This window comes from Pseudophryne corroboree, chromosome 3 (assembly GCF_028390025.1).
Source record: "Pseudophryne corroboree isolate aPseCor3 chromosome 3, aPseCor3.hap2, whole genome shotgun sequence".
NCBI lineage: Eukaryota > Metazoa > Chordata > Amphibia > Anura > Myobatrachidae > Pseudophryne > Pseudophryne corroboree.
This window is the reverse complement of record NC_086446.1, coordinates 386,948,973-386,976,466: the sequence shown is the minus strand read 5'-3', so window position 1 is coordinate 386,976,466 and position 27,494 is coordinate 386,948,973. Positions and strand designations below refer to the sequence as shown.

Sequence of the window (27,494 nt, the reverse complement as noted above, 5' to 3'; positions counted from 1 at the left end):
TAGTCAGTAAATAGGTACAAACACAGAACTACTTTACAACAATCTGCCATTCCAAGTATAACATGGGCAAAAATAATCACCTTATACTTCTATGGGCACTGACTGACAACTGGTGGTCCCTTCCCCATTTTTCTCCTCCAAATTGATTAGGGAGAATTCTACTTTCCCACAACAATTATTACTCCCAAAGCCTTCTTCCCCTATTCTTGGTAATTTCTATTTTAATTGCAATGCCTAGCCCCCTTTATTCTTAAAACAACCTTTTCATGACTACTTTTTTAATAAAAATAAATAAGATATTTTTTTTGCCATTTTAGACATCTTAAACCACACCTGTACACAGTATTTGCTGAACAGAGAGGTTTTAGAAGTGACCCAATCTCTCATGATATTGATAATCTTACCTTAGAAGTGCTGTATACTCAGCGACTACTTATCTTTGAGACTGTTTAATGCTGGCCACACACATTCCAATATCTTTAGTGACACAAAACAGTTGGCTAGACACAATAGTATATTATTCCAAAAATACAAACCCACATACTTGATAAACTGATCAAAATACATTATCGGACATGTCGCGAAATGCTGTAAGAAGATTCTGACAACAGGCCAACCAAAATACAAAAACCATTCTGGCAAATAAATGGATTGCAGCCTTCATTTTGTACTTAGAAAGCAGTCTTCCCATAATCTAGAATTCTAGCATCTAAGGTATGTTCTAATGGGTGATTAACAGTATAATGGGGTATATTTACTAAAGTGTGGATTTACAGAAGTGGAAATGTTGCCCATAGCAACCAGATTCTAGTTACTTATCTAGCACCTTCTAGAAGATAATAGCTATGGGCAACATCCCGCACTTTAGTAAATATACCCTTAAGAATCCGGTTTTAATTGAAAGTTCTTGTCTCCTGACATAGTAAAAGGCATCCATTTTGTGAGATGAACCAATATTCATCAGAATACACCCAATCAATTAATTAAGAATCTCCCACTTCGCTGAGGCACAGAGTGATAGGCTAAATGTATGTTAATCCAACAAAACGGCTGTTTCCACTGGGTGCAGACGGCAGCTATACCATGTAGTAAGAAAAGCAACACAAAAAAATGAATTGTGAGAGAATTATGAAACAATAATGATATTTTATTTTAGATTATAAAATTAGACTCTCCTAAAAACAATGATCTACAGAAAATTGTTTGAAAAGGCAGTCTGAATATATTAGTCACAGTATATAAAAATATGCTTTTGGCAGTACAACTTCATAATATTTATTTTCCACGTTCATCAAAAATTGTACCACATTAAATAGGTTTCTTGGTCTTTAAATAAGTTAATTTTGAGAATTCAATTTACATACAGTATACCTAAATAAATTAAGGGAGGTTTGTGTAAAGTCTTCATATGGTCCAGTTAGGAGGTTTAGGATATATAAAATGTTCTGATCCATAGGACAGAAAATAGGTAAAAAAGTTCATCTGCGGCTACTGCACAGCTCGGAGTTTGGTTGCCCGTAGTGGTTTGATTTGCTTTCCGTATATCCTAGCAGCCTGGCTTTCAAAGGCTGTGACCATTTGTTTGGCCACCTCATCAAAGAAGACTGTGGCCAAGTGAGAATGGAGGAGAGACTTGAATTCAAATGACACCTGAAATAGAACATAAATATAACATAAGTGATAGATAACAGTTGGGAAATGCCCTGCTTCCTCAGGGTTTTTCTTGCGGTTACCCACAAGGATAACCACCACCACCACCCATTAGTAGCAAATTTCCCATGAGGCACCAAAAAGTACAACTAACTGCAAAATATTTCTACTGTACCGAGTGTAAATGGGGATGACACGCACAGACTGCCCCTATAAGCTGCCCCACTTTGTAAATATGTATACATTATTTAAAAAATATGTATGTCATAGTGGCTTTTTTTTTTTTTAATTACTCTATTAAAATTGACCATCACTAATCAAAATTAAAATAAGGCAGGCGGGGGGCGGACGTTACTGTTGTGCCTAGGGGCGCCCTCACCCCTAAACCCGCCATACATACACATTATATATATATATATATATATAAAAAGTATAGGACTTCTCCATTATAACAATTTCCTGTTTCAGTACAATAATAACAGCTAGGGTAGGGCCCTGGGGTGGGGTCCCAGGGAAATACCAAAAGCAATCACTCGTTGGGTACTCACCCACACATGGCAATTATCAGAATTATTAAAACACTAAACAGATGTGCTCCTCTTTAAAAGGAGAAGCACTTAAAGTGTCGTTAGTAGTTTCAATTCAACCCCCCCCCCCCCCCCCCCCCTTCTCTTCCCCTTCCAATATAAAGCAAAAAATCTAAAATGGCAGGTAACTTACATAGAAATCAAGTGTGCAGGTGTCCGGCCTCCCAGATATTCCTGGACTAAACTGCCACACCGTCTCAAGATAGCTGAACAGCTTCCCATCATTACAGACAGCCTGTGTTAGGAGATATTTAGTAATCATTAGCAAAAGTGAAGATCTTTGTGAATCATAACAAGCAACAAATCTCAGGACATATAGCAGATATTAACAAAGGGGCGTTCAATTTACAGGTAAACACTAATTAAAAGAATATACATTTCAGGTAGTGGAATGAATGGAAAGTGTTCTTAGGCACCTTGTATTTACAGCAGTGTAATTTTTAAGCTTGCTACAAATCCTTTAATTATCCCAATTTTAAGCTTGCTCCACAAGAGTCCCCACCATGATCGAAATACCGATTTTACACAAGGATTTAATTCCCTTAAGTCTGAAACCAAAAGTCTGAAACCAAAATAGCAAGCCACCTACCCGAATTTTGCGCTGAGGTATTACTGAGATTTCAGACACATATTTCTCTGTAATGGGTGGGAAGCCCACTTCCAGCTCAGCACAGGTCACTCCATTGCGACGGGACAGGACTTTTGAGCGTTTGCACCAAGGCACAAACATCTTGTAGTCTTCCACATTTGCAACAACGTCAAACATTTGACCTATAGAATATCTAGAAGAAGAAAAAAGAAAATCATTAATCCAGGAATTAAGAACAAGTGCATGCAAGTCTTTCATAAATACACTTTGCCTCCACTCTTCTTATACATAATGCACATTTCAGGTCAGACTGTGCACTGGCTCGTTGCTCATCTCGAGGAAGCACACAGTTTGTGGAAACATGCAGCTGTACAAAGCATCACAGCCATACTAACATTAGAGGTACATCTCTGTAGGTTATGGTTTCTTACCCTAGCACTTTGGATTCTGTATAGTCCATACGCTTGCTCCCCAGGATGGGCACTGCAAGGCTCAGGAAGGTCCGTTTCTGCGTATGGACTGGTGAAAACAGAGGTAGTTGTGTGCATTGTGAGGACAGAATCCCACAGGAGTTTAAATGGCTGGAAGAAAAAAAAAAAGAGGAGAGATTTATCAAACTAATGCTTAAACCAGAGGTTCTCAAACTGTGTGCCGTCGGACACTTGCAGGGGTGCCACAGGTTGGTGTTCAAGGACCAATTCAAACTATTTATTGTCAATATAATAGGCAAAACTAGTGCTTGTGGCTTCCAATCATAAAATATGTGGACAAACAGAAGCAAATCTTGTTCCTAATCACATAATTGAACCTAAGGATGACATATCATAATTTACTTAATTTAATATTTTTTTTCTACATTTCTCAATAAGAAACGTTTGGTCTAGGTGTGCTGTGAAAAAAATTCTGATACTCTAGGGCACAGTGATTCAAAAACGTTTAGGAACCACTACCTTACACCAAGGACATTCTAAACAATGCATTTTGGAAACCTAGGGATGGGTGGTCTTTAGTATGCCGGCTGTCAGGATCCCAGTGCACAGTATACTGGTGCCGGAATCCCGACACATTTTCTCCCTCTTGGGGGTCCACGACCCCCCTAGAAGGAGAATAGATAGAGTAGCGTGCCACAGTACCCGCAAGGGGCTCATTTGCGCTCGCCCAGCTGTTGGTATGCCGGCGGTAGAGATTCCGGCGCCGGTATAGTGGCCGCCGGCATACCACACTACACCCCTAGGTATAGCTCTATTATAGGGCTAGCAAAGATTTCTCACTACGAAAACACTCAGCCAGTGTCATTTTGTTTAATGACCTGAGTTAGAAACACATTGCGTTTCTACATGGGGAACATGATCTGTACTCAAACGCTACCATCCCCCTCACAAGGCCATCGTTAGGAAGAATGTATACCTTACAAGCAAGCCCTCTTCCTGCTGCATATCATCTTTGTTCCTAGGGATTTTACAGATTTCCAATGAACCAATATTGCCATCTACTACTTTTGTGCATTGCTTCACAAACCTCTCTCCTAGAGCCTAGTAAGTAGTAACCAACAGAGAGCTGAGCTGCATTTACACAAGAACAATTTCACATGAACCAAGTAGACAAACAAGAAATGATACGGTTCAAAGAACAAACAGGAGGAATATTCTGTGTATAAGGCATTTCCCCGAACAGAAAGCATTGTTCTCATTTTTGTATGAGTCACCCATGTCCTGACAGATACAAGGCAGACACCCCTTTCCTGGAAATGGTAATTAACACTATACTACACTACAGCTATGGATGACACATAGGGGGGGGGGGGGGGGATGCGATTAGCTTAGTTTTTATGCCTAGGTGAGAAAAAAAACGGAGCTTTTTCGCTATTTTTAGTGCGAATGGAGATTCGCCCTATGCAATAGCAGGGACAGGGTTTTAGGCGAAAATGTGGCAGGGGCGTAAAACACGTCGATCGGCGAATCCACTTGTTTTCCCTCAAAAATGCGGGCAGTTTTCGACGATTTTGAGGCATTCTTCGCCAATGCCTTTTCACTTAATAAAAAAGGTGAAAAGGAATTGGCGAAAATGCCTTCAAAACGGCCCTAATTGAATACTCATGTGGAACGAATTCATTAGCTCCTAAAGGATGGGAACTAATTGCATACCCCCCCATATGCAGAAAGACTGTAACCTTTATAATGACGTAGTAGTCACAGCTGACAATGGATTCTAGAAACTTGCAGTTAACACATACCTAAAAGTCACGTGTGGGAAATTAGTATTAGCAATACGATTGATATTTAAATAGCTTTGTGACATATTTATAAAGGATCTTCAGCTTAAGTCCAAAAGGACATTCTTCACTATGGCAGTAAACACAAGATTATCATACAAAGGGTTAAATCAATGGAACACCTTTTAAAGTAACATAATTGCTATCCTTAAATGAAGTTAAGATACCACAATGACTTTACTTGGTAAATCTTTTCTGCACTAAGAAAAGCACAGCTCAGACACAGTCACCCTGTAGTGGCCTCTTCACATCACGAGTTTTACAAAAATGCAAGAGGCTGGCTCAGGATTCCAAGAACTCTACACAATGCTGCCTTCCCTGCAAGGACTCATTTAAATACTCATGATCTGATACATTTTAAACCAAGGAAAGTTAACCCTGAATAAACACACAACCACCTTTGACAAAATGAATCAGGATTGAGCCAGAATAAGGATTCAGGTTAGAACTGCTGATTACTGGTATCTGATAGAGCCAGACTACATCTAATAAACATGATCCATACAAAAGAGACTAAATACATTACAATGCTTGTGATAGCAAAAAACAAGGCTTTTAGGATACAGGCATTTGGTCAGACAATACCCCAGAAAATACAAGGATTTGCCTATCCACCTGTTAGTAGACAAAATATTGTACTTACTGTAGCCCTCACTTTACACAAAATCTGACAACACTGCAGCCAATGAGCAGGATGTATAAAGCATTCCATTTTGGATGCGACACATCCCGCCACAGATCGCATACATAGCAGTGTTAATAATGCCAGTATGCATGTACAAATTCTGAAAAGAGCTGTCCTTTGCGAAGATAGGACTTCCGTGTTTTTGACCCCAGATTTCTTCTGCGCATGCGCGCCCATTGGCCAGCGCATGCACATACCACGGGAGGAGGGGGGGCACTGGGAACAATGCGAAAAGTAGCCCAAGATGTGTTGCCTATCGGGTACAAGCCCCAGAAACTTTTGCTTTCTGGAGCTTTGAACATATGGGGCATGCAGTTAAACCTCTGAAATCTGCAGTTTTCTGAGGGTGTAGTATGGCTGACCGGCGGTCTCCTGTCTGCCGGGATCCCGGCAGCATACAGACGCCGGGATCCCGGCGGGGAGGGGCGAGTGCAGCAAGCCCCTTGCGGGATCGGTGGCGACCTACGGTCGCCACGGGTTCTATTCTCACTCTATGGGTGCCGTGGATACCCACGAGTGGAAATAGTCCCTGTTGGTTGGCATGCCGACCATCGGGATAGTGAGGGGTCGGGATGCTGAAGGAGGTCATGTGACTGTCGGTCTCCCGACCGCCGGTCACATGAATACCACCCGTTTTCCGAGGATTGCGCGCATTTTGTCCAATATCACAATAAACAGTTCAGTCTATACACACAAAAAAACCTAGCACTTTTGAAGGGCAAGAAATTGGAAAACTCAAAAAGATGAGTTTTAGAGTGCCTCTAAAAATGACAAAATCCATTGTACAGACACCGGAACATGAATAACGGGCACATGTATTAATAATCGCGGAACTGCCATTATTTACATTCTGTAACACTGTGGATATTTTAATTTATAATGAAAATATGCCTGCTACATACATAGGGAAACCTGCAGGGACAGTGGTAGCAATAACGGTGGTCCCTGCAAGTTACTTCCCTGACATTTTGGAAAAGTTTTTCACGTTTGCTAAAAACTCCTCTAGTGGAACCAGACACTGCGCATGCATATAGTGTCAGTTTCCAGACAGAGGCTGCGGGAGGGAGATCACAAGATCTCTCTCCCACAAACATGCCTCCATAGGCTAAAATGAGTTTACACCATCTAAAGATAATATAAAGTTACATGGCCAAACTCTGAAAAGCTTTGATTTTCAGGGTTTGGAAGATCAGAAGCAGCTTTATTGGCCAGGTGTACTCACAAACACTTGGCATTTTTTGTGGTAAATTGCATTGCCAAGCAGCAACATGAAGGAGGAATACATAGCATAAGAAGGGGGGAAAACGCTGGACAGCTAGTGGGAAGAAGAGACAGTGGTCATATCATAGACTCCATTGATAATAATGGGGACTGCTCTCTGTAGTGCCAATTAGCATTCTGAAAGAGATTTCGGTGACATCTCTTGCATTACGCTATTAGTACATAGCCACAAACCATACAATTATGCAGAAACATATGTTTCTACGTATTTTATGGGGTGAAAGCCGATACATAGGCCCCATAAAGAGGGAAACGGAGCGACAATGGATAACATAAGTACATTTACAGACAATACTAAAGAAATAAGGCAAATGTTACACCATTAGTCAATACTATGCCGATCAGTAAAAATATGACTGGACCTAACTCTATGGGCCAGCGCCTCTCAACCTCAACCCTCAAGTATCTCCAACAGGTCAGATTTACAGGATATCGGTCTGTGGAAGCAGGTCGAATAATTACCGATTTAGTGAAACAGATTCTCTCACCTGTGCATGATTAATGAAATCCATAAAACATGACCTATTGGGGGACTTGAGGACTTCAGTTGAGAACCACTGGACTATAATTTATATATACACACACACACACACACACACACACACACACACACACACACACACACACACACACACACACACACACACACACACACAGCATCCGTGGGATCAGGCCTGAATCCAGCCACCATAAAGATCATTTCAACATTCCATGGAAGGCGGACCTCTGGTAACAGCAGTGTTCCGTCCCACGGGCTGTACTGCTGGGACAAGCTCTGACTCGACGCTTCATACATACTGGAGAGAGCAATGTGCATGCCACAGCCCAGCACTAGCAGCCAGCTCAGCTACATGCCACATCAACACCTGGGCACAGCTCGGAATCACACAGCAACTGTCTGCGGGGTACAGTATACGGGCAGGGACACTGATAAAAGCTGGCACTCTTGGGGGGGATCATACACAGGCTAGTCACCAGGGAGGAATAGAGAATCCCCACTACATCCCCACATGTACAGCGCCGAGCATTACCCCACTCTTACCGGTGACTTTCTTCGTTCCTGACTCTCCGCAGCACAGCATGACACTGCCGGCTTTCGGTGTCCAGCAGGGCCCGGAGTAGGGCTGATGTGTTTCTCCCGCAGTGTCTGGCCATGGCAGGTATCAGGTAACGCGGCGCAAGGTCTCTTAGCTGCCGGCAATAAATGACTGAGCCGGTTCCTGCTGAGCCGCTCACTTACATCACACGGTCAGAGAATGCGGCTGACGTCGAAGGATGAGGGGGCGGCGCCACTGGTGACTGTGAACTTCCCCACCCTTCTGCTGTTGCTGCTGCTGACTATGATCTGAGGTGACCTGCTGCTAGGGGGAGAAGGAGCTTTTTTTAAAAACTTCCATTCAAAAGCCTATAGCCTGCATTCTCCTATTGCCCAAATTACTAACTTGTAATATGTATGGCTACTGATACAGCTTCAGCGGTAGTCATAGGAAGTGGCACACGGCACACGCGTTTACAGTTTTTTTCACATTTTGTAAGGTTAATAGAGGTTGGCAGCCACTGCCTGACTTATTAGCCAAAGCTAGATCAGTCAGTAAACTCAGACCACAATACAATGGTACATGGTGACAGGTGGCTGAATTTAGCCTACGATACCCCTTTCAGACGTAAGACCAGGAAAATACACAGGTATGACCCGGGTCTATCAACCCAGGAATTTCCCAGGTCTCCGATTGACACCCCCATTCACACTACATCACAAATCCAGGAAATTTCCAGGTCGGATGCGTTCACACTGAACCCAGGTCTGCCCTGGAGCTTGATGTGCATTGAAAGGGGACCCTTTCATGTATATTATTCAGCCTTTGTTCTTTGTTAATGGAAAATAATAAGATTTTAAACCTACCGGTAACTCTTTTTCTCGTAGTCCGTAGAGGATGCTGGGACTCCGTAAGGACCATGGGGATAGATGGGCTCCGCAGGAGACATGGGCACTTTAAGAAAGACTTTGGATCTGGGTGTGCACTGGCTCCTCCCTCTATGCCCCTCCTCCAGACCTCAGTTAGAGAAACTGTGCCCAGAGGAGACGGACAGTACGAGGAAAGGATTTTTGTTAATCCAAGGGCAAGATTCATACCAGCCACACCAATCACACCGTATAACTTGTGATATACTTACCAGTTAACAGTATGAAAACAACACAGCATCAGTCCCAGACCGATGAAAACTATAACATAACCCTTATGTAAGCAAAACTATATACAAGTCTTGCAGAAAAAGTCCGCACTTGGGACGGGCGCCCAGCATCCTCTACGGACTACGAGAAAAAGATTTACCGGTAGGTTTAAAATCTTATTTTCTCTAACGTCCTAGAGGATGCTGGGACTCCGTAAGGACCATGGGGATTATACCAAAGCTCCCAAACGGGCGGGAGAGTGCGGATGACTCTGCAGCACCGATTGAGCAAACAGGAGGTCCTCCTTAGCCAGGGTATCAAACTTATAGAACTTTGCTAAGGTGTTTGACCCCAACCAAGTAGCAGCTCGGCACAGCTGTAGTGCCGAGACCCCTCAGGTAGCCGCCCAAGATGAGCCTACCTTCCTAGTGGAATGGGCCTTAACCGATTTTGGTAACGGCAATCCTGCCGTAGAATGCGCCTGCTGAATCGTGTTACAGATCCAGCGAGCAATAGTCTGCTTTGAAGCAGGGCCGCCGACCTTGTTGGCTGCATACAGGACAAACAGTGCTTCTGTTTGTCTGATCCTAGACGTTCTGGCCACGTCAATTTTCAAAGCCCTGACCACATCAAGGGACTTGGAATCCTCCAAGTCACGTGTAGCCACAGGCACGACAATAGGTTGGTTCATATGAAAGGATGAGACCACCTTAGGTAGGAATTGAGGACGGGTCCGCAATTCCGCTCTATCCATATGGAAAACCAGATAGGGGCTTTTATGTGATAAAGCCGCTAATTCCGAAACTCGCCTAGCCGAAGCCAAGGCTAACAACATGACCACCTTCCAAGTGAGATATTTCAACTCCACTGTTCTAAGTGGTTCAAACCAATGTGACTTAAGGAAACTTAACACCACGTTAAGGTCCCAAGGCGCCACCGGAGGTACAAAAGGAGGCTGAATATGCAGTACTCCCTTCACAAAAGTCTGTACTTCACGTAGAGAGGCCAATTCCTTTTGAAAGAAAATGGATAAGGCCGAAATCTGAACTGTAATGGAGCCTAATTTTAGGCCCAAATTCACTCCAGTTTGTAGGAAGTGAAGAAAACGGCCTAGATGGAATTCTTCCGTAGGAGCATTCCTGGCCTCACACCAAGAAACATATTTTCGCCATATTCGGTGATAATGTATAGATGTCACGTCCTTCCTAGCCATTATTAGCGTAGGAATGACCTCATCCGGAATACCTTTTCCCGCTAGGATCCGGCGTTCAACCGCCATGCCGTCAAACCCAGCCGCGGTAAGTCTTGGAACAGACAGGGACCCTGTTGCAACAGGTCCTGTCTTAGAGGAAGAGGCCACGGATCTTCTGTGAGCATTTCCTGCAGATCCGGATACCAGGCCCTTCGTGGCCAATCCGGAACAATGATTATTGTTCTCACTCCTCTTTTTCTTATTATTCTCAACACCTTGGGTATGAGAGGAAGAGGAGGGAAAACATAGACTGACTGGAACACCCACGGTGTCACTAGGGCGTCCACAGCTACCGCCTGAGGATCTCTTGACCTGGCGCAATTCCTTTGTAGCTTTTTGTTGAGACGGGACGCCATCATGTCTTTTTGGGGCAGTCCCCACCGACTTGCAATCTGTGCGAAGACTTCCTGATGAAGTCCCCACTCTCCCGGATGCAGGTCGTGTCTGCTGAGGAAGTCTGCTTCCCAGTTGTCCACTCCCAGAATGAACACTGCTGACAGTGCGCTTACATGATTCTCCGCCCAGCGAAGAATTCTGGTGGCTTCCGCCATCGCCACTCAGCTCCTTGTGCCGCCCTGGCGGTTTAGAGCTACTGCGGTGACGTCTGACTGGATCAAAACTGGCCGGTCGCGAAGTAAGGTCTCCGCTTGACGTAGGGCGTTGTATATGGCCCTTAGTTCCAGGATGTTGATGTGAAGACAAGTCTCTTGACTTGACCAAAGGCCTTGGAAATTTCTTCCCTGTGTGACTGCTCCCCAACCTCGGAGGCTCGCGTCCGTGGTCACCAGGATCCGATCCTGAATGCCGTACCTGCGGCCCTCTAGAAGGTGAGCACTCTGCAGCCACCACAGGAGAGATACCCTGGCCCTGGGGGACAGGGTGATCCGCTGATGCATTTGCAGATGTGACCCACACCATTTGTCCAATAGGTCCCATTGGAAAGTCCTTGCATGGAACCTGCCGAAGGGAATGGCTTCGTACGTCGCCACCATTTTTCCCAGGACTTGAGTGCAATGATGCACTGCCACTTATTTTGGCTTCAACAGGTTCTTGACTAGAGTCATGAGTTCCTGAGCTTTTTCTATCAGAAGAAAAACCCTTTTCTGGTCTGTGTCCAGAATCATGCCCAAGAAGGTCAGACGAGTCGTAGGAACCAACTGTGACTTCGGGATATTGAGAATCCAGCCGTGTTTCTGTAACACCTTCAGTGAAAGTGACACGCTGTTCAACAACTGCTCTTTTGATCTCACCCTTATTAGGAGATCGTCCAAGTATGGGATAATTGTGACTCCTTGCTTGCGTAGGAGCACCATCATTTCCGCCAATTACCCTGAAATTGGTAATGACAATACTGTACCGTAATTCTCAGGTATTACTGATGGGGTGGATAAATGGGAACATGAAGGTATGCAGCCTTTATGTCTAGATACACCATAAAATCCCCCCCCCTTCCAGGCTGGCGATGATCGCTCTAAGCGATTCCACCTTGAATTTGAACCTTTTCAAGTATAGGTTCAGAGATTTTAATTTTAAAATGGGTCTGACCGAACCGTCCGGTTTCGGGGCTACAGCCAAGGTTAAGTAATATCCCCTTCCTTGTTGAAGGAGGGGAACCTTGAGCACCACCTGTTGGAGATACAATGTGTGAATTGTATTTAATATTATCTCCCTTTCTGGGGGAGAAGCCGGTAGGGCCGATAAGGAAAACCGGCTAGGAGGCACCTCTTCGAATTCCAGCTTGTAACCCTGAGAAACAATTTCTATTGCCCAGGGATCCACCTGTGAGTGAACTCAGATGTGGCTGAAGAGTCGAAGACGTGTTCTCACTGGGGCGGACTCCCTTAGCGGAGCCCCAGCGTCATGCGGTGGATTTAGTAGAGGCCGGGGAGGACTTCTGTTCCTGGGAACTAGCTGTGCCCTGCGCCCTTACCTCTGGTAAGAAAGGACACTCCTCGTACTTTCTTGTTTTCTGCGACCGAAAGGACTGCATTTGATAATGTCGTGCTTTCTTAGGCTGTGAGGCAATATAAGGCAAAAGATCAGATTTACCAGCTATAGCTGTGGAGACCAGGTCCGAGAGCCCTTCTCCACCCAATTCCTTACCCTTGTAAGGTAAAACCTCCATATGCCTCTTTTAGTCGGCATCACCTGTCCATTGCATGTTCCACAGGACACGTCTAGCAGAAATCGACATAGCGTTGACTCTAGAACCCAGTAGACCAATGTCTCTTTGAGCATGTCTTATAAATAAGACAGCATCTTTCATATATCCTAGGGTCAATAACATGGTATCCTTATCTAGGGTTTCAATCTCCGCTGATAAGGTATCCACGCTGCTACAGCGCTATAAACCCCTGCCGACACAATCGCCGGTCTGAGTAGTGTACCAGAATGTGTGTAAATGGACTTCAAAGTACTTTTCTGCATGCTATCTGCAGGATCCCTGAGGGTAGCTGTATCCTGGTATGTCAGTGCTACCTTTTGTGTCCACCTTAGGGGAGGATTCCCATTGTATCCTGGCCCTAGCAGGGAAAGGATACGCCATGAGAATTCTTTTGGGAAACTGCAGTTTCTTGTCTGGAGATTCCCGCTCTTTTTCACACAATTCATTTGGTTCATGAGAGGGGGGAAATGTTATCTCAGCTTTCTTCCCCTTAAACATGTGTACCCTCGTGTCAGGGACAGATAGGTCATCAGTGATATGCAAAACATCTTTTATTACAATAATCATATATTGAATACTTTTCTGCCAGTTTTGGCTGTAACTTTGCATCATCGTAGTCGACAATGGAGTCAGGCTCCGTGTCGGTATCAGTGTCTATTATTTTGGATAGTGGGCGTTTTGAGACTCTGAAGGTCCCTGCGACATAGGGACAGACATGGGTAGATTCCCTGTCTGTTCTCTAATCTTTTGTGCAATAAATTTACCTCAGCACTTAATTCCACATATCCAGTCAGGTGTCGGCGTTGTTGACGGAGACACCACACACACACATTTGCTCCATCTCCTCCTTAGAAGAGCCTTTTACCTCAGACATGTCGACACACACGTACCGACACACCACACACTCAGGGAATCCTCTTATCTGAAGACAGTTCCCCCACTAGGCCCTTTGGAGAAACAGAGAGAGAGAGTATGCCAGCACACACCCAGCGCTAATACCCCAGGAAAAACACACAATGTGTTTACCCAGCAGCGCTGTAATACTATTATTTGCTGCCAATTATGTGCCCCCCCCCCCTCTTCTCTGAAACCCCCTTTCACAGTGGATAAGCAGGGGAGAGTCCGGGGAGCTTCCTCTCAGCTGTGCTGTGGAGAAAATGGCGCTGGTGAGTGCTGAGGGAGAAGCCCCGCCCCCTCGGGGGCGGGCTTCTGTCCCGCTTAAATATAATAAAAACTGGCGGGGGCTCTTTATATATACAGTGCCTAGCTGTATATATATCTCTTTTGCCAGAAATTAGGTTTATATTGCTGCCCAGGGCGCCCCCCCTGCGCCCTGCACCCTTACAGTGACTGCCGTGTGTGTGGGAGCAATGGTGCACAGCTGCACTGCTGTGCGTTACCTCAGTGAAGATCATGAAGTCTTCTGCCGCCTCTGAAGTCTTCTTTTTCTTCTCATACTCACCCGGCTTCTATCTTCCGGCTCTGTGAGGAGGACGGCGGCGCGGCTCCGGGACGAACTCCAGGGTGAGACCTGTGTTCTGACTCCCTCTGGAGCTAATGGTGTCCAGTAGCCTAAGAAGCAGAGCCTTGAAACTCACAGAAGTAGGTCTGCTTCTCTCCCCTCAGTCCCTCGATGCAGGGAGTCTGTTGCCACCAGGCTCCCTGAAAATAAAAAACCTAACAAATATACTTTCTGTCAGGAAGCTCAGGAGAGCTCCCTGAAGTGCACCCATCTCCTCTGGGCACAGTATCAAACTGAGGTCTGGAGGAGGGGCATAGAGGGAGGAGCCAGTGCACACCCAGATCCAAAGTCTTTCTTAAAGTGCCCATGTCTCCTGCGGAGCACGTCTATCCCCATGGTCCTTACGGAGTCCCAGCATCCTCTAGGACGTTAGAGAAAATAAGAATTTACTTACCGATAATTCTATTTCTCGTAGTCCGTAGTGGATGCTGGGACTTCCGTAAGGACCATGGGGAATAGCGGCTCCGCAGGAGACTGGGCACATCTAAAGAAAGCTTTAGGACTAGCTGGTGTGCACTGGCTCCTCCCCCTATGACCCTCCTCCAAGCCTCAGTTAGGATACTGTGCCCGGACGAGCGTACACAATAAGGAAGGATTTTGAATCCCGGGTAAGACTCATACCAGCCACACCAATCACACCGTACAACTTGTGATTTGAACCCAGTTAACAGTATGATAACGAAGGAGCCTCTGAAAAGATGGCTCACAACAAAAATAACCCGATTTTTGCAACAATAACTATATACAAGTATTGCAGACAATCCGCACTTGGGATGGGCGCCCAGCATCCACTACGGACTACGAGAAATAGAATTATCGGTAAGTAAATTCTTATTTTCTCTGACGTCCTAGTGGATGCTGGGACTTCCGTAAGGACCATGGGGATTATACCAAAGCTCCCAAACGGGCGGGAGAGTGCGGATGACTCTGCAGCACCGAATGAGAGAACTCCAGGTCCTCCTCAGCCAGGGTATCGAATTTGTAAAATTTTGCAAACGTGTTTGCCCCTGACCAAGTAGCTGCTCGGCAAAGTTATAAAGCCGAGACCCCTCGGGCAGCCGCCCAAGATGAGCCCACTTTCCTTGTGGAATGGGCTTTAACAGATTTTGGCTGTGGCAGTCCTGCCACAGAATGTGCAAGCTGAATTGTACTACAAATCCAACGAGCAATCGTCTGCTTAGAAGCAGGAGCACCCAGCTTGTTGGGTGCATACAGGATAAACAGCGAGTCAGATTTTCTGACTCCAGCCGTCCTGGAAACATATATTTTCAGGGCCCTGACTACGTCCAGTAACTTGGAGTCCTCCAAGTCCCTAGTAGCCGCAGGTACCACAATAGGTTGGTTCATGTGAAACGCTGAAACCACCTTAGGGAGAAATTGAGGACGAGTCCTCAATTCTGCCCTGTCTGAATGAAAAATTAGGTAAGGGCTTTTATGTGATAAAGCCGCCAATTCTGAGACACGCCTGGCTGAAGCCAGGGCTAACAGCATTACCACTTTCCATGTGAGATATTTCAAGTCCACAGTGGTGAGTGGTTTAAACCAATGTGATTTTAGGAACCCTAAAACTACATTGAGATCCCAAGGTGCCACTGGTGGCACAAAAGGAGGCTGTATATGCAGTACCCCCTTAACAAACGTCTGAACTTCAGGCACTGAAGCCAGTTCTTTCTGGAAGAAGATCGACAGGGCCGAAATTTGAACCTTAATGGATCCTAATTTTAGGCCCATAGACAGTCCTGCTTGCAGGAAATGTAAGAAACGACCCAGTTGAAATTCCTCTGTGGGGGCCTTCTTGGCCTCACACCACGCAACATATTTTCGCCAAATGCGGTGATAATGTTTCGCGGTTACATCCTTCCTGGCTTTGATCAGGGTAGGGATGACTTCATCTGGAATGCCTTTTTCCATCAGGATCCGGCGTTCAACCGCCATGCCGTTAAACGCTGCCGCGGTAAGTCTTGGAACAGACAAGGTCCCTGCTGGAGCAGGTCCTTTCTTAGAGGTAGAGGCCACGGATCCTCCGTGAGCATCTCTTGCAGTTCCGGGTACCAAGTTCTTCTTGGCCAATCCGGAGCCACGAGTATAGTTCTTACTCCTCTCTTTCTTATGATTCTCAGTACTTTTGGTATGAGAGGCAGAGGAGGGAACACATACACCGACTGGTACACCCACGGTGTTACCAGAGCGTCCACCGCTATTGCCTGAGGGTCCCTTGACCTTGCGCAATATCTGTCCAGTTTCTTGTTAAGACGGGACGCCATCATGTCCACCTTTGGTTTTTCCCAACGGTTTACAATCAGTTGGAAGACTTCTGGGTGAAGTCCCCACTCCCCCGGGTGGAGGTCGTGTCTGCTGAGGAAGTCTGCTTCCCAGTTGTCCACTCCCGGAATGAACACTGCTGACAGTGCTATCACATGATTTTCCGCCCAGCGGAGAATCCTTGCAGCTTCTGCCATTGCCCTCCTGCTTCTTGTGCCGCCCTGTCTGTTTACGTGGGCGACAGCCGTGATGTTGTCCGACTGGATCAATACCGGTTGACCCTGAAGCAGAGGCTTTGCTTGACTTAGGGCATTGTAAATGGCCCTTAGTTCCAGGATATTTATGTGATGTCTCCAGGCTTGACCATAAGCCCTGGATATTCCTTCCCTGTGTGACTGCTCCCCAGCCTCGCAGGCTGGCTTCCGTGGTCACCAGGACCCAGTCCTGAATGCCGAATCTGCGGCCCTCTAGAAGATGAGCACTCTGCAACCACCACAGGAGAGACACCCTTGTCCTTGGTGACAGGGTTATCCGCTGATGCATCTGAAGATGCGACCCGGACCATTTGTCCAGTAGGTTCCACTGGAAAGTTCTTGTGTGGAATCTGCCGAATGGGATTGCTTCGTAGGAAGCCACCATTTTTACCCAGAACCCTTGTGCATTGATGCACTGAGACTTGGTTCGGTTTTAGGAGGTTCCTGACTAGCTCGGATAACTCCCTGGCTTTCTCCTCCGGGAGAAAACCTTCTTTCTGGACTGTGTCCAGGATCATCCCTAGGAACAGAAGACAAGTCGTCGGAACCAGCTGCGATTTTGGAATATTGAGAATCCACTCGTGCTGCCGCAACACTACCTGAGATAGTGCTACACCGACCTCCAACTGTTCCCTGGATCTTACCCTTATCAGGGAATCGTCCAAGTAAAGGATAACTAAAATTCCCTTCCTTCGAAGGAATATCATCATTTTGGTCATTACTTCAGTAAAGACCCGGGGTGCCGTGGACCATCCCTACGGCAGCGTCTGAACTGATAGTGACAGTTCTGTACCATAACCTGAGATACCCTTGGTGAGAAGGGTAAATTTTGACATGAAGGTAAGCATCCTTGATGTCCCGAGACATCATGTAATCCCCTTCTTCCAGGTTCGCAATCACTGTTCTGAGTGACTCAATCTTGAATTTGAACCTCTGTATGTAAGTGTTCAAAGATTTTAGAATCGGTCTCACCGAGCCGTCTGGCTTCGGTACCACAATAGTGTGGAATAATACCCCGTTCCCTGTTGCAGGAGGGGTACCTTGATTTTCACCTGCTGGGAATACAGCTTGTGAATGGCTTCCAAAACTGCCTCCCTGTCAGCGGGAGACGTCGGTAAAACAGACTTTTGGAAACGGCGAGGGGAATACGTCTCGAATTCCAATTTGTACCCCTGAAATATTACCTGAAGGATCCAGGGGTCTACTTGCGAGTGAGCCCACTGCGCACTGAAATTCATTGAGAACGGGCCCCCACCGTGCCTGAGCTTGTAAAGCCCTAGCGTTTGAGAGCTTGGCAGAGGCGGGAAAGGGTTTCTGTTCCTGGGAACTGGCTGATCTCCGCAGCCTTTTTCCTCTCCCTCTGTCACGAGCAGAAAAGAGGAACCCTTTTGTCCGCTTGCCAACAAGGACTGCGCCTGATAATACGGCGTCTTATTTTGAGAGGCGACCTGGGGTACAAACGTGGATATCCCAGCTGTTGCCGTGGCCACCCGGTCTGAAAGACCGACCCCAAATGTCCCCTTTTTTAAGGCAATACTTCCAAATGCCGTTTGGAATCCGCATCACCTGACCACTTTACTGGTAGAATTGGACAACACACTTATACTTGATGCCAGTCGGCAAATATTCCGCTGTGCATCATGCATATATAGAAATGCATCTTTTAATTGCTCTATAGGCAATAATATACTGTCCTTATCTAGGATATCAATATTTCCAGTCAGGGAATCCGACCACGCCAACCCAGCACTGCACATCCAGGCTGAGGCGATTGCTGGTCGCAGTATAACACCAGTATGTGTGTAAATACATTTTAGGATACTCTCCTGCTTTCTATCAGCAGGATCCTTAAGGGCGGCCATCTCAGGAGAGGGTAGAGCCCTTGCAAGCGTGTGAGCGCCTTATCCCCCCTAGGGGGTGTTTCCCAACGCACCCTAACCTCTGGCGGGAAAAGGTATACTGCCAATAACTTTTTAGAAATTATCAATTGTTATCGGGGGGAAACCCACGCATCATCACACACCTCATTTTATTTCTCAGATTCAGGAAAACTACAAGTAGTTTTTCCTCACCAACATAATACCCCTTTTTGGTGGTACTCATATTATCCGAAATGTGTAACCATTTCCCTTTGCCTCAATCATGTAACGTGTGGCCCTATTGGAAAACACGGTTGTCTCTTCACCGTCGACACAGGAGTCAGTATCCGTGTCGGCGTCTGTATCTGCCATCTGAGGTAACGGGCGCTTTAGAGCCCCTGACGGCCTATGAGACGTCTGGACATACACAAGCTGAGTAGCCGGCTGTCTCATGTCAACAACTGTCTTTTATACAGAGCTGACACTGTCACGTAATTTTCAACAGTACATCCACTCAGGTGTCGACCCCCTAGGGGGTGATATCACTATTACAGACACTCTGCTCCGTCTCCACATCATTTTCCTCCTCATACATGTCGACACAAACGTACCGACACACAGCACACACACAGGGAATGCTCTGATAGAGGACAGGACCCCACTAGCCCTTTGGGGAGACAGAGGGAGAGTTTGCCAGCACACATCAGAGCGCTATATATATATACAGGGATAACCTTATATAAGTGTTTTTCCCCTTATAGCTGCTGTATTGTTTTATACTGCGCCTAATTTGTGCCCCCCTCTCTTTTTTTAACCCTTTCTGTAGTGTAGTGACTGCAGGGGAGAGACAGGGAGCTTCCCTCCAACGGAGCTGTGAGGGAAAATGGCGCCAGTGTGCTGAGGAGATAGGCTCCGCCCCTTTATTGGCGGCCTTATCTCCCGTTTTTCTGTACATTTTTGGCATGGGTAAATGCATCCATATAGCCCAGGAGCTATATGTGATGCATCTTTTGCCATCTAAGGTGTTTTCATTGCGTCTCAGGGCGCCCCCACCCAGCGCCCTGCACCCTCAGTGACCGGAGTGTGAAGTGTGCTGAGAGCAATGGCGCACAGCTGCGGTGCTGTGCGCTACCTTATTGAAGACAGGACGTCTTCTGCCGCCGATTTTTCCGGATCTCTTCAGGCTTCTGGCTCTGTAAGGGGGCCGGCGGCGCGGCTCTGGGACCCATCCAGGCTGTACCTGTGATCGTCCCTCTGGAGCTAATGTCCAGTAGCCTAAGAAGCCCAATCCACTCTGCACGCAGGTGAGTTCGCTTCTTCTCCCCTTAGTCCCTCGATGCAGTGAGCCTGTTGCCAGCAGGACTCACTGAAAATAAAAAACCTAAAACTAACTTTTCACTAAGCAGCTCAGGAGAGCCACCTAGTTTGCACCCTTCTCGTTCGGGCACAGAAATCTAACTGAGGCTTGGAGGAGGGTCATAGGGGGAGGAGCCAGTGCACACCAGCTAGTCCTAAAGCTTTCTTTAGATGTGCCCAGTCTCCTGCGGAGCCGCTATTCCCCATGGTCCTTACGGAAGTCCCAGCATCCACTAGGACGTCAGAGAAATTTAGTTTCTGCTGCGGGGTACACTGGGCTCCACAATGAATGGACGGTGGGGTGTAGAGTAGGATCTTGATCCGAGGCACCAACAGGCTCAAAGCTTTGACTGTTCCCAGAATGCATAGCGCCGCCTCCTTTATCACCCCGCCTCCCTGCACAGGATCTCAGTTTTGTAGTTGGTGCTGCAGTAGCAGGCACTTAACAGAGGGGCTGCTCCAGGCAGCCCTAAGAAGAGCTTTTTTTCTGAGGGAAAAAAGTGAAGACTTCAAGGGCAGCAGCAGTGTTACATGTCAGTCGACATTCACAGCTGCAGCTCTGGCTCTCCCCAGCGGCGCTGTACACTCCCGAGCCCTGGTTGCCGGGTAACTACAGCAGGAGGCTTCGGTTTTCTTCTTGTCAGGCACACACGACGGAGGCTCTCCGGGATCGCGTGGCCGCGCTTCGGGAGGTGGTAAGTGGGTACCGCGGGTCTTTATCGCGATTTGGCGCGGTCAGTGGGAGGCGGGCCGCGCGGGCTGGCGGTGGACACTGTGGCAGTACAGGCGATCCCACTAGATCACCAGGGCATGGGACAGGTCAGGTTTTCTCTATAAACCGTTTTATTAGTGCCCGCAGTACCCGGTGGTTTTGCCAGCAGGGGGATAGAGCTTGGACCTGAAGCCCCTCCCCCAGTCCGAGGGCGCCATTTTCTGCAAATGTTCCCGCCCTGGAGCTGCATATCTGTCTCTCCCTCACTCCCTGGCAGTGTCTGCGGCACCATTATCCCTCAGCTCACTGTTCCTGGGAATGCTTGGGCAAATCCTCCTATGTAAAGCCGCCTGGTTGTCAGTGCTGTGACTTTACAAGACACTTAAGTATTCTACCTGCCTTTTTTAGTCAGTGTTAGTTAAGAAAGAGTGCACTTAGGGTTTCCTAGTACAATTACCCTGTGATATACATCCAGTTATTACTGTGTACTGTTATATCTATTGACTATATAGCTATATATATATATAAGCTAGTCCAGTGCAGTATTATTGTTAGTAATAACCTCTGCATTGTACAGACTGTGACTATTTGTGTGTGCATTTGATAGCTGAGTGGTGTCCATTTCGTGTCTTTCACTCAACCTGCTATCCCTATATTCTATAACCTGAGGGGGCTTGGTGCGTCAGGTTTTATCTAATATAGGATTTTCACAAAGATATACTGTATTACGTATTTTTCTCTGTGATTTAGTCACCATATCTCTCCTTTATCTCTGCTGGTGCTGACTCAGTTTAGTCAGCACTAGAGGTATTGTGCTGCTGACAAATTGTACTGTGTTACCTGATACTGCAAGTTATACCATGTCTGCTTCTGAGGGTAACGGTTCTGGGGCTGTACACACTGCTGGTGTTGCTGAAGCCGCAGATACCTATGAGGAGAATATTGCAGCTTTGAGCACTGGTTCTGGGGGCTCCTTGCCCCCCCAGTGGGACGGTGGCAACGGGGGCAAATAATGACCCGCCGTAGGCTGCTTTTTCCACGCTTCTGCATACGCTAGTTCATAAACTAACATCCCCTATGGGACCCCCAATGCCGGTGCAACCGTTTGTGGTCCCTGCAGCTAACCCGCCGTGGGCAGATGATATATCTGCTCAAATAAAGAAGTTGAACCAGTCCCTGACTACTAAAAAGTCTGACCGTCGCTCGCCTACGTCCGAGGGGTCCTCTAAGCGAGCGCTTGTCTCCTCATAATCCACTGCTGTAAGTGACACCTCGTCAGATGAAGACGGCACTTACACTGACCCCACAGGTTCTGACTCAGATACGGCTGATGGGGAGGGTGGTTTCTCATGTGGATGTTACTGATCTTTTGGAGGCTATTAAGTTAATTTTACAGATTACGGATGATCCCGAGCCCTCCGTTCCTCCTAAGAAACCAGATAGGTTCAAGCGTCAGAAGGTGATGTACGTCAGGAACCCTGGGAAAACCCGGGTACGAAGTTTGTGCCTCAAAAGAAGATGCTGGCTCGCTATCCCCTCGCACCGGAGCTGTCTAAGAATTGGGAAACGCCTCCTCCAGTGGACTCACATGTGGCTAGGATGGTGGTTTCCTCAGCTCTACCGGTCACCACCGTCATGTCTCTAAAAGAGCCTACGGATAAACGTGTGGAGGGTTGTTTGAAAGCAATTTACACCCTCACGGGTGCTGCACAAAGGCCCACTATTGCAGCTACTTGGGCTGCAGAGGCCATTGAAGCATGGGCCTTGGAGTTAGATGCTGACATCTCCTCTGACCATGCTAGACAATGCTTGTCTTATATTGTCACACCTTCTCGTTATATTAAAGAGGTGGCTTCTGATGCCGGTATCCTGGCAGCCAAGGCCTCTACTACGTCAGTCCTGGCTCGCCGGATATTGTGGCTGAGATCCTGGTCTGTGGATCTGGCAAATTCCCCAGAACTTCTCCTGCGTCATCTAGATGTGACGGTCCGGTTTCTGCAAGCCCACGGGTGGCTCATCAACTGGAAGAAGTCATCCCTGATCCCTGCTCAGAGCATGGTGCATCTGGGAGCACTATTGGACACTCACAACCAGCGGTTGTTCCTGTCTCAGGAGAAAGTCCTGAAACTTCAGGACAGGATTCGTTGCTTCCTATCTCGTCCGCAAGTGTCGATACATTCGGCGATGCAGGTGCTGGGCCTCATGGTGTCAGCATTCGACATGGTGCAGTACGCTCAATTTCACTCTCGCCCTCTCCAGAGGCTGATTCTGGCCAAATGGGATGGCCTGCCTCACCGGATCAGGTCTCAAATGATCTCATTGATTCCGGAGGTCCGTCTGTCGCTGCTCTGGTGGCTCCGGGACCAACAACTGGGCAGGGGCCGTCCGTTCTGGATATCCGACTGGGTCCTGTTGACGACTGATGCCAGTCTAAGAGGTTGGGGCACGGTGCTGGAGCAACACTCCCTTCAGGGGCGGTGGAGCAAGGAGGAGTCCCTCCTCTCGATCAATATTCTGGAGTGACGGGCGGTCTTCAATGCCTTGAACCTAGCCCAGCATTTAATTCAGAACCGTCCTGTTCAAGTACAGTCGTACAACGCCACCACAGTGGCTTACATAAATCATCAAGGCGGCACTCGAAGCCACCTTGCAATGAAGGAAGTCTCACGGATTCTACAGTGGGCAGAACGCCATCTACCGGCCATATCGGCAATATTCATTCCGGGAGTCCTGAATTGGGAAGCGGACTTTCTCAGTCATCAGGACGTGCATGTCGGCGAGTTGGGCCTCCATCCAGAAGTGTTTCAACTCCTAGTGGAAAGGTGGGGCCTTCCAGACGTAGATCTGATGGCGTCTCGACCTAATCACAAGGTTCCGGTCTTTGGAGCAAGGACAAGGGATCCTCAAGCAGCATTCGTGGATACGCTGGCGGTACCGTGGAGGTTTCGGCTGACCGAAACCTCCACAGTATGTGTTCCGTCCGGTGTCACTCCTGCCCATGGTAATTCGGAAGTTCAAGCAATAAAAAGGAATTCTGCTTCTCATAGCTCCAGCGTGGCCCAGATGGCACTGGTTCCGTCAGAGCGTCCAATTCTACTTCCACAACGCCCAAACCTCCTCGTTCAGCGCCCCTGTGTCTACCAGGACCTAGCCCGGCTGTCTTTGACAGCATGGCTCTTGAAGCTTCCGTCTTAAGGGTTAAAGGGTTTTCTGAGGCGGTCATTCAAACTATGTTGCAGGCCCGGAAACCGGCTTCGGCTCGGATTTACTATAGGGTCTGGCCTTCTTACTTTGGTGCGCATCTAACGATTATGACACTTCCAAGTTTAGTATAGCCAAGTTGTTGGCTTTTCTTCAGCAGGGCCTGGACTTAGGCCTGCGTCTGGCCTCCGTCAAGGTTCAAATATCTGCCTTGTCGGTGTGGTTTCAGAGAAAAATGGCAACCTTACCTGATGTGCATACCTTTACTCAGGGCGTGTTGCGTATCCAACCTCCCTATGTCCCGCCTGTGGCTCCTTGGGACTTGTTGGTGGTTTTGGAGGCGTTACAAGAGTCTCCGTTTGAACCTCTTGGTTCAGCTGACCTTAAGTGGCTTTCCCTTAAGGTGGTGTTTCTGCTGGCTATTGCTTCAGCTAGAAGAGTGTCGGATTTGGGTGCCTTGTCCTATAGTTCCCCATATCTGATATTTCACCGTGACCAGGCGGTTCTTAGGATTCGTCCCGGCTATCTACCTAAGGTGGTTTCTTCGTTCCACCTTAATCAGGAGATTGTAGTTCCTGCACTTGTTTCTCCTGATCTGTCTCCCAAAGAGCAGTCTTTGGATGTGGTACGGGCTCTCTGTATCTATGTAAAGAGAACTGCTCCTATTAGGAAATCTGATTCTCTTTTTGTTGTGTTTGGGTTTCACAAACGGGGCTGGCCTGCTCACAAGCAAACTCTGGCCAGATAGATTAGAATGGTGATTGCACATGCTTATGTGAAGGCTGGTCTCTCTGCTCCTGATCACATTAAGGCCCATTCTACTCGGTCTGTTGGACCTTCTTGGGCGGTCCAACGTGGTGCGACCCTTGAACAATTGTGCAAGGTGGCTAAGTGGTCCTCTGTGAACACGTTCATAAGGTTCTGTGCCTTCGATACTGCCGCTTCCCAGGATGCTTCCTTTGGACGCCGGGTTCTTGTGCCCGCTACAGTGCGTCCCCTCCCATAAGGAACTGCTTTAGGACATCCCCATTGTCCATTCCTTGTGGAGCCCAGTGTACCCCGCAGCAGAAAATTAGTTTTATGGTAAGAACTTACCTTTGTTAAAACTCTTTCTGCGAGGTACACTGGGCTCCACAGGGCGCCCACCCTGATGCACTTAGTTTCTTTGGGTTGGTATGGCATTAGCCGCTGACATGTCTCCTGTCGTGAGAATGCGGTGTTGTGGCTACTAACCGTTGTCATCTCTTTTCCTGCTACTGCATTGGACTGGTTAACTAAAAACTGAGATCCTGTGCAGGGAGGTGGGGTGATATAGGAGGTGGCGCTATGCATTCTGGGAACAGTCAAAGCTTTGAGCCTGTTGGTGCCTCGGATCAAGATCCCACTCTACACCCCATTGTCCATTCCTTGTGGAGCCCAGTGTACCTCGCAGAAAGAGTTTTAACAAAGGTAAGTTCTTACCATAAAACTCGTTTTTATTTTCCATTTAAATATACTTTTCGTTAAAGCTGTGCTACTTACTACAGTTGCAAGAAAAAGTATGAGAACCCTTTGGAATTTCCTGGATTTGTGCATAAATTGGTCATAAAATGTGTTCTGATCTTCATCTAAGTCACAACAATAGACAAACACAGTCTGCTGAAACTAATACCACACAAACAATTATATGTTCTCATGTTTTTATTGAACACACCATGTAAACATTCACAGTGCAGGGTGGACAAAGTATGTGAACCCCTAGGCTAATGACTTCTCCAAGAGCTAATTTGAGTCAGGAGTCAGCCAACCTGGAGTCCAGTTAATGAGACGAGAGTGGAGGTTTTGGTTAAAGCTGCCCTGCCCTATAAAAAAACATACACCAGTTTTGAGTTTGCAATTCTCAAGAAGCACTGCCTGATGTCAACCATGCCTTGCAGAAAAGAGCTCTCAGAAGACCTATGATTAAGAATTGTTGACATGCATAAAGCTGGAAAGGGTTACAAAAGTAGCTCTAAAAGCCTTGATGTTCATCAGTCCATGGTAAGACAAATTGTCTATAAATGGTGAAAGTTCAGCACTGTTGCTACTCTCCCTAGGAGTGGGCGTCCTGTAAAGATGACTGCAAGAGCACAGCGCAGAATGCTCAATGAGGTGAAGAAGAATCCTAGAGTGTCAGCTAAAGACTTACAGAAATCTCTGGCACATGCTAACATCTCTGTTGATGAATCTACTATACGTAAAACACTGAAGAAGAATGGAGTTCATGGGAGGATACCATGGAGGAAGCTACTTCTGTCCAAAAAAAAAAATTGCTGCACATTTGAAGTTTGCAAAAGAGCACCTGAATGTTCCACAGCACTACTGGCAAAATATTCTGTGGACAGATGAAACCAAAGTTGAGTTGTTTGGAAGGAACACACAACACTATGTGTAGAGAAAAAAAGGCACAGCACACCAACATCAAAAGCTCATCCCAACTGTGAAGTATGGTGGAGGGGGCATCATGTTTTGGGACTGCTTTGCTGCCTCAGGGCCTGGACAGATTGCTATCATCGACGGAAAAATTAATTCCCAAGTTTATCGAGACATTTTGCAGGAGAACTTAAGACCAACTGTCCACCAATTAAAGCTCAACAGAAGATGGGTGATGCAACAGGACAACGACCCAAAGAACAGAAGTAGCTTAACAACAGAATGGCTTCAACAGAAGAAAATACGCCTTCTGGAGTGGCCCAGTCAGAGTCCTGACCTCAACCTGATTGAGATGCTGTGGCATGACCTCAAGAGAGCGATTCACACCAGACAACCCAAGAATATTGCTGAACTGAAACAGTTTTGTAAATAGGAATGGTCCAAAATTCCCCTGACCGTTGTGGAGGTCTGATATGCAACTATAGGAAACATTTGGTTGAGGTTATTGCTGCCAAAGGAGGGTCAACCAGTTATTAAATCCAAGGGTTCACATACTTTGTACACCCTGCACTGTGAATGTTTACATGGTGTGTTCAATAAAAACATGAGAACATATAATTGTTTGTGTGGTATTAGTTTCAGCAGACTGTTTGTCTATTGTTGTGACTTAGATGAAGATCAGAACACATTTTATGACCAATTTATGCACAAATCCAGGAAATTCCAAAGGGTTCACATACTTTTTCTTGCAACTGTAGGTATTTTTTTTTATTAATACATACCTCCCAACATGACCCATTCCAAGAGGAACAAAATGCTCTCTACCTGGACTTCCCTCATGATTGCAATCACCTGTGTTGAAATACTTTTCTTATAAATTAAATAGTTCAACACAGGTGACGCCAATCATATATTAAGAGGGAAGTCTAGGTAGAGAGCATTTTGTCTCTCTTGACATGGGTGTCACGCTCGGCGTAAGCTGGGGTTCCAACAACCGAGTTTTGGCTGAAGGGACAGCTAACTGTGAGAAGAGTAAACGAGGTGGCTGAATGTAATTCCTCCTCATGGGGTGGAAGGCAAACTAAGTGTCAACGTTGGCCGGAGGGCGTAAAGCAAAGGAGGACTTCGTAGGAAGATAACTGTAGTTTTAATGAATAATAAGGCTGTACACGAATATTGAAGAAATTGAAGAAACTGGAAGAATTAGAGAGTCTATGGTTATGATTAAAAGACAAGGCTGTAGTACTTGGACTATGAAGAAATTAAGACGTGGTTTGTGATTGA

At 46.7% G+C, this 27,494-nt stretch overlaps 1 protein-coding gene across 1 annotated transcript; it reads right to left on the bottom strand.

Moving 5' to 3' along the window:
- Window positions 1-1,126: 1,126 nt before the first annotated feature.
- On the bottom strand, window positions 1,127-8,409 carry LOC135055679 (coenzyme Q-binding protein COQ10 homolog B, mitochondrial-like). Its single transcript, XM_063960023.1, has 5 exons — window positions 8,107-8,409; window positions 3,258-3,407; window positions 2,827-3,019; window positions 2,371-2,472; window positions 1,127-1,650 (listed from the first exon to the last, which is right to left on the bottom strand). The coding sequence occupies exons 1-5, from the start codon at window positions 8,217-8,219 to the stop codon at window positions 1,489-1,491; spliced, it is 720 nt and encodes a 239-aa protein (XP_063816093.1). The 5' UTR covers window positions 8,220-8,409; the 3' UTR covers window positions 1,127-1,488.
- Between the last annotated feature and the right edge of the window lie 19,085 nt (window positions 8,410-27,494).

What these genes read in the sequence shown, in the direction of transcription:
- LOC135055679 (XM_063960023.1), bottom strand. Translation starts at nt 8,219, where the DNA reads ATGGCCAGACACTGCGGGAGAAACACATCAGCCCTACTCCGGGCCCTG. An exon ending in AGGAACGAAGAAAGTCACCG is followed by an intron (nt 3,408 to 8,106) that starts GTAAGAGTGGGG and finishes TTTTTCTTCCAG; the next exon opens with CCATTTAAACTCCTGTGGGA. An exon ending in ACAGAATCCAAAGTGCTAGG is followed by an intron (nt 3,020 to 3,257) that starts GTAAGAAACCAT and finishes TTCTTCTTCTAG; the next exon opens with ATATTCTATAGGTCAAATGT.